Source organism: Pteronotus mesoamericanus, unplaced genomic scaffold (genome assembly GCF_021234165.1).
Source record: "Pteronotus mesoamericanus isolate MK-2021 breed Mesoamerican mustached bat unplaced genomic scaffold, CSHL_Meso_final contig_291, whole genome shotgun sequence".
NCBI lineage: Eukaryota > Metazoa > Chordata > Mammalia > Chiroptera > Mormoopidae > Pteronotus > Pteronotus mesoamericanus.
Window position 1 is genome coordinate 4,918,441 of NW_026555124.1, and position 12,906 is coordinate 4,931,346.

At 39.3% G+C, this 12,906-nt stretch overlaps 1 protein-coding gene across 1 annotated transcript; it reads right to left on the reverse strand.

The window, feature by feature from the left end:
• Positions 1–695: 695 nt before the first annotated feature.
• LOC129072004 (prolyl-tRNA synthetase associated domain-containing protein 1) lies at positions 696–2,751 on the reverse strand. The gene is made up of 2 exons (XM_054575385.1): positions 2,472–2,751; positions 696–1,211 (listed from the first exon to the last, which is right to left on the reverse strand). Exons 1-2 carry the CDS (start codon positions 2,553–2,555, stop codon positions 777–779), a joined length of 519 nt encoding a protein of 172 aa, XP_054431360.1. The 5' UTR covers positions 2,556–2,751; the 3' UTR covers positions 696–776.
• Between the last annotated feature and the right edge of the window lie 10,155 nt (positions 2,752–12,906).

Sequence of the window (12,906 nt, forward strand, 5' to 3'; positions counted from 1 at the left end):
AAGTAAAATTTAATATACCTTAGAGGACAGAAGAAACTTTACGTTCACATTTCTAACATTTGAACAAAGACTAAACAAGTCCTGATGGCCTGTGTATATTCTGCTGCTGAGTTTTAAAATAAAATTTTAGTGGTATAATAATTACAACATTTTCCGTCCCTATTTTGAGTGTTTTTCTAGATTAAAATTTTCTAAAGATATACTTTCATAAAAAGTTAATTAGCTTATTTTTTCACTTAAAAAACATGTTTAAAAATACCCAGCAATGGAAATTCTTAGCCCTTGCCCATGTTTATTTTAACTGTTTTGCTGGGGAGTTTTAAATCCCTTAATCCTCATTCCCCAAAAGATAACCATTATCAGCAATTTAATCTATTCTTCTATTCCCTTTGATTTTTCCCTATTTGCACACTATCATGCATATACACATACATAATTTTATGTATGCTTTTCTGCCCCTTTTTTCAAATACAATAAACACCCTAACAAAGATGTAAGAGTAAATCTTAGTTAACAAATATTAGTTTTGATATTCTTAACTTTTGAAGGCATTTCTGTAATGAGTCAGGGTGAATGGAGGATAAGGTGGGGGTTATCTGAGCTAACACTGCCTCAACACATCTTTTTGAAAACAGCTTCAAGATGAAATATCCCTCCTAAAATGACTTAAGTAGTCACCAAACCAAGGTGCTAAATATTACCACTTTTAATGCTTTTTACAAATTACAAATAAAAAAAAAACAGCTTTCAGAAATGTATTCTAAACATTAACCCAATTAATTGTTTTTATCAAAATTTAGTATTATGGGATCATGTCCTGTCTTCTTCACAAATGTAAGAAAGTCTTCAGGGCTCAATCCCATGGTTGCAGCATTGGTCATTGGATGGAAGTATACCTTTTCATGTCCACCTTCCAAAAAAGCAGAATCCAGAACAAATTTCACATCTCCATCATCACAAAATAGGGCCAACGGCGTGGCACAGCCTTGACCAACTTTCAGTTTTTCTAGCATGGCCGTTTCATCAGCAAACCGCAGATTTCCACTCCCAACACCTAACTGCTTGGCAAGATCATTTAAATTAATTTGTCTGTCATGAAGAACTGTCACCAGCCAATAGCCTTTTTTCTTTTTGTCTTTAAGAAATAAGTTCTTACTATGTGCTCCTTTCAAATGCTGGATATGAGGCATCATTTCTTCAACTGTAAACACCTGTAAAATATCACAAGAAATTTAAAAATAGTATTACATGTATGCACACTGCATGCATAGAGTTATATGTATTTTGCCTGCTGAAGGAAAACAGCACGGTTAGGAAGTACTCAATTCCTCATACTAAGACCTCAAGTAGTTTCTCTATTCCAGTGTGTTGGCCAGGCCCTGACGTTCTTAAAATGCTTTTTGTTTTTTCTTCAAACCTTTGGCACTGCAAGTTTGTAACAGCCCAGACTCCTTAGCATTCTAATTACATACCGATCAGGTAACAACCTCCGATCTACAAATACATAACCACCGTGAGGGTGCTAGGAGACCCTGGACTAATAGAACATCAGGAAGCTGGCAATATAATATACACAGGTAAAGGGGGTATGTGGACTACATAGGAGGGAAGAACATCGCAGAAAGTAGTATAATTTTGATGTTAAATTTGTAAAGTTGAGTAAGACTTTTAATGTACTTAACACACTTTTGACGATTACCATATTTAGCTAATACCATTAGCTGTTACTTAAGTCTTAGGTAAAAACTATGTCCCTGCCGCTCTCAGGTTACAATGAGTCCCGTGAGACATTTGCACATCTTTATATACACTAAATCATGTTAAAAATACCGAACTCCCACCCTAACTGTTGTGGCTCAGTGAGTTGGACACCACCCCGCAAACCAAAAGGTTGCCGTTGGATCCCCGTCAGGGCGCATTCCTGGGTTGTAGGCCAGGTCCCCGGTTGGGGGCGTGCGAGAAGCAGCCGATCAGTGTCTCTCGAACACCGCTGTTTCCCTTCCTTTCTCCTTCCCTCTCCCTCTCTCAATAAATAAAAACTCCCTAACGTTGGCGTCCTGCTGTGTGCATGCTGCCTGGCACGTAGTAGCCATTGCAGAGACAGTTTGCTGCTTGGTAACTTATTTTAGCTACACGGAAGTAGACGCTGACCGACATCCCACACCAGTTTAAGATGCACACGTTCTCAATATGTTGCACTAGTTTTCAACATGAAATGTGATCAAATACAAGAAAAAAACAAGTTTTCTCCCAATAACATCGTTATCCCAAATCGAGAGGCTGTCGATACTCATGTCGAGTCCCTTCCGTACTGGACCCCGGGAAATTCCCTAGAACGTACGTTTCTGTGGCACAGTACCCCGGGACAAGAGGTTTTTGCGACCCCGCCCGACAGACGTTGCAGCGGCGCCCACCGACCACCACCCCATCCCCCATCGCCGGGCCAGGCGGTCCCGTCCGGAGCACCTCACCTCCGGATGCTCCACAACCTCTGTGGGGATGCCGAGCGCGTCCAGCCGCTGCTCGAGAAGAGCACGCAACTCTGCGCCGGCCATGCTGCTGTCTAGGCCTGCGGGAGAGACTGCGCAAGGGGAAGTGCCTGGCGTCTGTTGGGGTGGAGACGGAAGTGCCGGGAGAGACTAAAGCCGCCGCCGGAACCCCAGGGCCGGTGCCGGCCGGAGGTGGGCGGCGGTGTCTTGGGAACGTCCCCCTGCAGGTCCCCCAAAGCTGTCCACGGAGACAGTCTTGCAACACTACACGGATCCTTACCCGGTATGTCCCACAGGAGGGAGGTGCTTTCAGCCTCGTAGCCTTCCCTAATCCCGTTTTTAGTTCCTATGTCCCACATAGCTGCCATTTAAGTGGAATCAGACCAAGTAACGACGTTCAGTTTAGGGAGTTTTGAAGTTGGTCACTGAGAGGACCTGACCTCCCGTAGAGCCAGAGCTGAAGGGGAGCAGTCAGAGTCTCCTCACCCACGTCACCCCCCCCGGAACTCCAGTCCGCCCACAGTTTCGGTACTGGGAACCACTTGAAGGAAGCAACCTTGAGAAAGTAGTATGTTAAGGCCATCTGGACAGTATATAAACTCAAGAGTAAGGATGGACATTTCGTCTTGCCCACGACAAGCCGCCTAAGTAAGTTCCCTTGCCTATTAAACCTGTCACCTACCAATATGCAGTGGCCTGCCTCTTCGGGGTTTTGCTTGTCCTTTGTATAGAAGGACAAGTTGAGTTTCACAGGGGAAACCCCCCTGAGATGGATAACCAGCTCAGAGAGAGGAGGGGGCCAAAACCCCAATCCTTTTAAGATTTATCAACTTTTTTAAATTTTTTTATTTTTTAATTTATAAATCATGTTTATTCTATTACAGTTGTCTCAATTTTCCCCTCTTTACCCCCCTCCACCCACCCCACTTCCACCCCCCACTCCCACAGTCAATTCCCACTCTGTCGTCCATGTCCGTGGGTCATACATGTTCTTTGTCTAGTCCCTTCCCCTTCTTTCCACCATTGCCCTCTTTCCCCCTCCCCTCTGGTCAGTTTCAGTCTGCTCCATGTTTCCTTGCCTGTGGTTTATTTTGTTCATTAGTTTATTTTGTTGAATAGAGTCCACTTATAGGTGAGATCATATGGTATTTGTCTTTCATCAACTGGCTTATTTCACTTAGCTTAATATTCTCCAGTTTCATCCATGTTGTTGCAAAAGGTAGGAGTTCCATCTCTCTCTCCTTTCTTTCTATCCCTCAATTCCTTCCTTTCCTCTTCTCCTTCTGGAATCCCTATTATACGGATATTACTACTTTTCAGGTTGTCCTGCATTTCCCTCAATACCTCTTCATTCTTTTTGAGTCTGTTTTCATTTTCTTGCTCTTCCTGGGAGCTTTTTTCTACCTTGTCATCCAGCTCACTGATTCGGTCCTCAGCTTCATCTAGCCTGCTTTTGATTCCTTCTACTGTGTTCTTCAATTCAGAAACTGTATTCTTCATTTTCTCTTGTCTCTGATGGATAGTTTCTATGTCCTTTCTCATGCTGATATAGTTTGCAGTAAGTTCCTCTTAGTTTCCCTGTAGTTTTTGGTAATTCTCTCTGAGCTCACTGAGCTCATTGAGCTTCCTTAGAACCGTTGTTTGGAACTCAATATCTGATAGTTTACTTGCCTCTATTTCATTGACTTCTCTTTCTGGGTATTCCTCTCCTTTCCCTTCGAGTGGGGGGTATTTCTTTGTCTTCCCATTATTTGTGAGACTCTTCTCTTTTGCTTCTGCTTCTTAAGTTGATCTGTCTTGATTTCCTGACTTTGGGGTGTCAGATTTCTCAACTTTTACTTTTTAAATTATAATTTTACAGCTTACCTTCTCTGAAAGTTAACTTCTGTTACTATTCTTCTACGAATAATTAGCTGTGGCAACCAAGACTCAGCTTTTTCAGAAGCAATTTGCCTACCTCTTAGTGGGATGTTTTCTGCTATCCTTCGAGACCTTCATTCACCCCTTGAATGAGGCCTGAAATTTCACATTAGGATTTCATTTATGAATTTAGACTACGCCTCAAATCCCAGATAAACATAGATATTCCTCAAGACATTCAATTTTAGTGTGAATAAATTTAGGTCATTTCTGGGGTACAAACTGAAGACCTGGAAAAGGAAGCCTCTTGAGAAAACACCAGCGTAACTGCCTAGGAGGAAACTGCAAAAGAGAAGAAAATCAGAGTCGACTTCACCATATCACCCAGAACTGGCCTTGGATAACACAATTATAAAACTTCTCAGCTTAACCCTTCTCTTAAAACTATTGAGCTATGTTTCCCTTCTAATTCTTGCTTCATGTAATTCTTTGATCTCTGATTATAGAGCCAACAACAGGCTACTTACTACCCATGGTCACCTAAATTCAGGTCAAAAGCAAAACCGAACATACTACATTACAGAGTATTTAGAAAACATAGACAAGGGGGAAAGGCTTACTTGGAACATTTTTTCCATGTTTATTATTTTATTTCCCCACTTGTGAATTAGCTTTGTTTATATATTCAGTGGCTCACTTAGCCACTGAATAAATGTGAATGGCTTTCACATTCAACCTATTTTTTATTAAGAACACTCAATTCATTAATTAATTTAAAATTTGCTTCAGCATGTAAGGTGTGTTGGGGCTCACTTTTTTTCCCTGTTGCCCTCTAAGAATGAAAGTAGAAAGCAATAGAATAGCAAAGATCACACATTGGAAGATAAGTTATATCCCAAATGATTGGCCTTAAATATTTGAAGACTTTCAAGAATATCCAAATCCAGTTATGGTTACCCGAGAGTTGACAGGGGAAAGAAGAATTGGAATCTGATTGAAACTAAGCAATATAAATTATGTCCAAAAGTAGGAAAACATTAACCTAGAGTAGAATCTCCATGACAGCGACAGAAGAATGAAAAGGGGTGAAACTGGCAGTGGCATCTGGCACATTGTCCAGGGCAACAGGGTGTTCTGACCTAGAAATCTCTTTGGGATTGAACTGCCCTCCATCAGTTACGTCGGCATGAATCCCTCCCCGAACCTCACCTCCATTCCCCACCAAGCCACCCCTTAGCTAATCTGTCCCAGTGATTTCTCAAACCCTTTCCCTTCTCACCACCTTCATCACCCTAGCCCAGCAATTTTCAACCACTATACTGCAAGAATTTTTTTAAAATGCACTGCCTGACTATTTAGTCAGAAACACAGACCTCTTTTCCCTTAGATTGTGAAATAAAAAATTACAATAGCCAACACGACAATCGCCATCCAGTGTGAGTGCCCTGTTTTGAGCCAGAAGTATATAGACTATGTAACAGAGTTGCATTTTATTGGTCATGTCACATAATAAGGTTGTGCCTGATGGTTAATTATTTGTACGAGAAATCCTTATATACAAATATACGCACTTGATTTTTTTAAAAAAGTCACTTGAGCCAAAAGGGTAGGTAATCACTATTATTATTTCTGTAAATCAATCAAAATTAAATCTATTTTTAGTCATATTGGCAAAATATATATAATTTTTGGTGTGCCACAGAATTTTAGTAATTAGTTTATGTGTGCCATGAGGTGAAAAAGGTTGAAAATTACTGCCCTAGCCCAGACTACTATCATTTTTTCCCTGTCTCCTAACTTTAGTCTACTTGTTGAATTACCAAGTATCCTGCTCCAAACTAGTCTTACAATCAAAGATTTTTATTATAAAACAGAGCTAAATCTGTCCATAGTAAAAGTACATTATGTCACTGTTAAAAAGCTATCCTAACCCAGGTTCAAAGTAATATTTGTCAGCATGATATTAAATACAAAAGAAATGCTATCCTTGGCTTTGTCCTCAAAACAAATAAAATTTCAAATTTATTTTGGAAACAGCAACATAAAACAGATTAAATTTAAATTATCAGCATGAACTTAAGGAACTATATATTCAGTCACAGAACTTGAATGTGAAATCTCATGATTCTTGGAGATGGGTGAAAAATGTGGGTTACCAAATAATTTTACAAACATCAAAGGCATAATAAGTGTGGCATTTCTACAAGAACACATTGAAGGAAATACTCTTGTTATCATTAGGAAGAGTATGGATACTTAACAGTTAAGAACAGAACCTGGAAAAGAGAGCTGGAAGATGGAATTATTCCAGGGTCCAGGAGACTCGTGTCTGCTTAAAGTAAAGAAACGGCTACAACTGTAGCTCTTCTGAAAAAGGAAATAAAAAGGCCAAAATTATATAATATTTATCAACACCAAGGGGACTAGACATTATTGCATTTGTTCGGTGGAGAATGTTAGATATCCCCATTACTGAGTGAAACAAAGGACAGTTCCAGGACAGGTGAGTTGAAAGCCATCCTAAGAAGCTGGGCGTACATAAAAATAAAAAAAAATAAAAAAATTAAAAAAAAGGCAGGAGGATGAGGGTGGGGTGGGGAGGAATGCTAGCTGCAATCTGTGTCTCTTCAATGTATTTTCGATGTGAGCTATGCTTTTTCTCCTCAAAGACCTTAAAAATCTAACAAAGAGAACTGAGACATTCACAGGGAACAAAGTCAAGAAAATGTGCCTTGCACAACGATCGTAGATGCTTAAGGAAGCATTGGGAGCCCAGAGAAAGGGCACTAAGCAGACGGGGGTGTGCACCAAGGAAAGATTTAAAGAAAGATGATACCAGTTTGAACAATAAGTAGGAGTATGCCAAGAAAAAATGTGCTCCAGCTGAAGAAACTCCAGAAGAATTTCTTCTGGAACAGCTGAAGGGATAGAGGTGGAAAAGCACAATGTGTCCTGGACATTACGATTTGATGTGAACAGTAGAGCAGAAAGAGAGGGCTGTTAGCAGGAGACAAGGACTATCCCACCATAAAGGAGCATGTTAAATAAATTAGGTGACATCTTCCTGGGGAATTCTATATTCTCCATCTATATTCCCCACTAGCAATATTTAAGAATATAGAGAAATACAATTCAGTAAATGGGGAAGATGAATTAGAGGAGAGTACTGTATAGAAAAAATAGCCCCAATTTTGCTTCAAAACACACATACTTGTGTAACAAATTAACTAAAAAAAAAATTAGTATTAGCATCTTCTTTCCCTAATGCCATTCTATGAAAATTGGTTTCTAAAGGCCCTCTTCAAAAGGAAGAGGATTTGTCCTAGGACAGGAGGCATGGAGATTAGTTCCTAGAATAAGGGAGGGGAAAGCAGATGAATCCAGGAGTCAAAAGAGAGGGTGAGGGTTGGGGTGGGGAAGATGGGAATGGGGAGAGCAGTCCCTTTTGGCAGTCTTTCCCTCAGTGGATAGCAAGATGGGCACCTGCTATCAGTGGAAGGCAGTCCACCAGGGGCAGCCCTGCCAAAGCAGATACATCACAAGTACCCTCTAAGCATCAGCGCTCAATGAGGACCTGTGACAAAGAAGAAGCTAATCCCACAGTCCAGTTGCCTGGCTCCTAAGTCTCAGGTTCCTGCATGATTCTGTGGAGAAGGGAGAAAATCTCAATAATAACCTCAGATTAACATGCAGGGACTTGGGGCTTATTCAGTTCAATTCAATAAAACAGTTAAGCATTTTATTCAAAGTCTTAATACTAGTTAGTGGAAGAGCTGGAACAAGAACGAGGAATAAGAAATTCAGGTTGGTAAAAGGGTACAAACTTTCAGTTAATAAGATGAATAAGGTCTGAGGACTTCATGTATAAGATGATGACTATTGGCTTTATTGTATAATTGGAATTTTCTAAGAAAGTAGAACTTAAATGGTCTCACCAAAAGGGGAAAAAAGGTAAAAGTGTATGAGGTGATGGATGTGCTAATTAACTCAGGGGAGTCCTTTCACAGTGTGTAGTATATCAAATCACCCCATGTACACTTTAAATATCTTACAATTTTTGTCAATTATGCCCCAATAAAGTTAATAAAAAGAAACCTAAGACTTTGTAACCAAAAAAAGCATTTTTAAGAGATGTAATTGTGTAAGAAGAAATCAGTGAAGTATAATTTGATGAGACTCAAGAGGAAACCCTCAGAAAATCTTTGTGTAATTTGCATGTCAGTGGTAAAGAGATAACGTAATGTCATATTTTCCACAAGTATTATACAAAGTGTCACTCTTATTGTTTTCCATGAAGATAGTTGTTGTTTTAATAACAGCTGAAATACTAATGGAAACGCAAAGATTTACCATATATCCTGGAGTACAGGTTGATATCAAATTTAAATGAAAAAATGCTAATATTAAAATGTTCAAAAGGTAAAATCTCAAAGCTGGTTGGGACCTTAAAGATCTTTAATTCAACTTCAAATATGGCAGTGGTTAAGAAACAGCCTTGGGATCAAGAGACATGAATTTAGGTCCTTCTCATCAATCACTAAGGATGTGACCTGGACACGTCACTTAACTTCTTCAGTGATATGCATGCAATTCCTCTAGTCTGTTAAAATTGGTGTGCAAAAAATTAAGACATTCAGTCTTGCAGTGTTATGAGATGAGAACTATAAAGCATTAAGAACAATGCCTCATTCTTAGTACATCATATTATTATTATTATACAATTTAGCAATTTTCTGCAAAGCCACATATTTAAAATAAATTGACCACCGAAATGTGATCTCTGTTACCAATTTGTCATTGGGAGTGTTTGTCAAATCAGAGTCAAGGAAAACTAAGTCATCAGTGGACCTCAAACCTGCTAATGTGCAAAGAACAACTGCTGTGCAAAATAGTAAATGTAATAAAATATTTATATGACTAGTATATAACTGGCAGTGAGAAAGATAGCTATGATTATGACTATTACTGATTATTTTAGATTGCTACGATTCAGGTTCTCAAGTATTTTCTAGTTTTAAAAATCCTGGCACTGTTTCTCTAACAATTTATATTGCAGGGTTTTTGCTTTATTTTGTGAAGCCAGCATATGACAGCTGAGACAGAAAACAAAACAGATACAAGTCTTGTAAATTTGAACTGTCTCACTGCAGCCTTGATCAACTTCTCTTTGGAAGACACTTAGTTCTTGTGTTGCTCCTTGTGATTTCCTCTTCCTAGGACAAGCCCAGTGAGGTGGCTATAGCTCCTTCTTGTACTGTTGTGCCCAAGTGCACAGGGCAGCAATTCACCCCTTGCTCCTCTTGTGGAAGGCAGTTTACCCCTAATTGTTACCAAGAACTCGAAGTGGTTTAGATATTGAAGTGACCTAACCCCTTAAGGGAGATTTCAGCCAAACTCTTGAAAGGCAAGAAAAAGTTGGTAGAGGGTAAGCTAAAGGTGGAACCAACATCAGACCTTTTGCTGGGTAACACAAGCAAGGGATGGCAGCACAATAGTTGCTTTTCTGTTATTTTATTTTTTACTGTTTTTGGGTTGAACTTTGCTCATTGATTTTTATCGCCTATCATTTCATAGTTCTGAGATATGGCTTTCACCAAGGACATGGCATTAGGGAACATTATTTGCAGTTAAGTTGTAAAGATAAAAAGCAGCCTTTATGGTATGAATCTCATTTATATAAAATTGTATGTGTACATGTATTTATGTGGAGAGAGAACTGAAATGATGTTCATAAAAATAATAAAAGTGGTTATTTCTGCAGAGGTGGTAGATTTAAGGTTTGATTCACTTTCTTTTAAAAAATAAACTTAATTTTTAAATAAATTTAATTACAGAAATGTTGCAAAGTGGAGAGTTTTCAAATGTCCTTCACCCGCTTTTGTCTCATGTTAACATGTTGTATTAACTATAATACATTTGTGAAAATTAAGAAATTAACACTGGATTAAAGTTAACTACTAAACTACAGGCTTTATTCAGACTTCACTTTTTCCACTAATGTGCCTTTTTGTTCTAGGGTTCTATCCAGGATACCACACTGCATTTGGTCATCATGCCTCCTTAGTCTCTTCTGATCTGTGATAGTTTCTCAGTCTTTTCTTGCTTTTTATGACCTTGACAGTTTTGAAGAGTTCTGTTAGGTATTTTGTAGAGTGCTCTTCAGTTTGAGCTTGCCTGATGTTTTCCCCATGAATGGAGTTATAGACTTTTGGGAAGGATACCGTAAGGGATGGATGGAGTATCACCATCACAACATTTCAGGGAGTACATGATATCAACATGACATAACTGGTGATGTTCACCTTGCTTAATTGGAGAAGCAAGCATTCTCTTCTGTGAAGTCACTATTTTCTCCTTTCCCTACTCTATTCTTTGGAAGCAAGTCACTAAGTTCAGCCCACACTCAAAAGGAGAGAAATTAAACTTTACCCCCTAGTGGAAGTTATACACATGTATTACTTGGAATTGTCCCTTCTGCCTCATTATTTATTTACTTGATATTTATTTATATCAGTATATATACTGATATAAACATATGTATGTAAACATATGTATACTTGTTTGATACTTTGAGTCATAAGCCAATACTATGTTATTTTGTGACTCAAACATTCCCATCTTTGGCCATTGGGAGCTCTTTCAGGTTGCCTCTTCTGTTCCTTTAATTGACCTCATCTTTTTTTTTTTTTTTAACCCTTTCTATATTTTTTATATAATGCTTGAATTTGCTACATTAGCATGTGTTATCTTCATAATTAGAAAAGTATTAATTATTTTCACTTTTATACCGGGGAAAGATATGATCACTACATTGATGTTTTACCAACCAATTCCTGCTTGTTTCTCAACTGCTTGGCAAGGTAAATAAGAGAGCAAAGAACAATTCCTTGCAAAAATTGCACTTCAGTGGGTATTTGTGAATGGTAAGTAAAATGATAGCATTAGAATGAACTCCAGTTGTTTTCAAGTGTGTGAGTATTAGGTTCATTAAAAAGATTTCCAAAACAGATTCCCCTTCAGTCATTCAGCAATACTGAGTGCATACCTTTGTGGTAGGCACTGGGGAAGCAAACATAAAAAAGTGTGGGGGGGTGCCCTGGTAGGGTAGCTCAGTTGGTTAGAGCCTCCTCTCCATACTCAAGATTATGGGTTCCATTTCTGGTCAGAACACATACAAGAAACACGCAATGAATGCACAAATAAGTGGAACAACAAATCAGTTTCTTTCTCTCTAAACTCAATAAGTAAATAAAAAGAGGAGGAGGTATGAGATAGAAGGTCAAACTATAGAAGGGAGATAACAGAACTAGGGGATCCACCCCCCCAAAACAGAATTTATTTATAAAAATTCTGTATTTATTCTTACATGTCTAAACGTCAGTCACCTTCAAAGTACTCTCCATTTGATGCCAATACACCTATGGAGACGTTTTTTCCACTGCTCAAAACAGTTTTTGAACTTGTGGATTTTGATACCTTTTAGTGCTTCCACTGTTCTTGTTTTACCTCTTCCACATAGGAAAATGTTTCCCTTTGAGGACTTTTTTTTATCAAGGAAACAAACAAACAAAAAGTCACTACCAACAGATCTGGTGAATAACAAAGAAGGGTAGGGCACAAAGGTCATATCATTTTTGGTCAAAAACTGCTCAACACAAAGCGTGTGTGGGCAAGTGCGCTGTTAAATCACCCATCATTCAATGGACAAGTGCTTGAAAGAGTCTCAAAATAAATAAATAAATAAATAAATTCACTGAAGCCCGAACGCAGCCTCTCACAACTAAGCCAACTGGTACACTGATACATACGGGTTCCTACAAGGCACCTGGAGGTGGAGGAAAGAATATATTACAAGGGGACCATTCTCCGGACTAGAATTCCCGTTTTCTGGGGGTCCCCTCTCGTTAAGTATGCTTTTGAATAAGAAACTCTTCTATACCATATCATTAGCCTTGGTACAAGGACAGAGACAAAACAAGTTATACTGGAGAATAGGTGGTGTTTGTGGTTAAGGGGAAGGGGCCAAAAGACATGTCCAAAGTGTGGAAATGCTCTGGGAGGAAGCCATAATAATCACAACAACAAACTTTATTACGAACCAGGTGCTCTTATAAACCTTACTGCTAATTCTATGAAGTAGCTACATCATTACCATACTGAAGAATGGCGGCTCGAGTTTACACAACGTCCCCCAACAGAGAATAAACAGGGACTGCAAAGCACTGCGGCTATACTGCTTAAAATGCTACCCACACAAGACGACCTTTGAAAGAGAAGGTGCTCCTGACACAGTACTAACTGGTTCTACCACCACGTTCCCTGGTATTCTGTCCTAGTTAGGTGCTTTGTAAGAACCTATCATTTCTCCCACATTTCCCCGTTTAACTTTCCCTCCACGGTAGGCACCCAGGCGCTCAAAGTCCCAGAAGAGCAGTAATGCACTTCCGACGCGTCGCTGACCCTGGGAAGACTCTACAGGTTGAACTAGCGCCGCTCCTGCAGGGCGTCCCTCGGTGTCGGCTGCAAGAGCGACTATTCCGAATTCGGAGTTCCGAAT

Excerpts from the sequence above, each read along its gene's own strand:
- LOC129072004 (XM_054575385.1), bottom strand. The coding sequence starts at position 2,555 with ATGGCCGGCGCAGAGTTGCGTGCTCTTCTCGAGCAGCGGCTGGACGCG. Across the intron at positions 1,212-2,471 it reads AGGTTGTGGAGCATCCGGAG|GTGTTTACAGTTGAAGAAAT; the intron begins GTGAGGTGCTCC and ends GATATTTTACAG.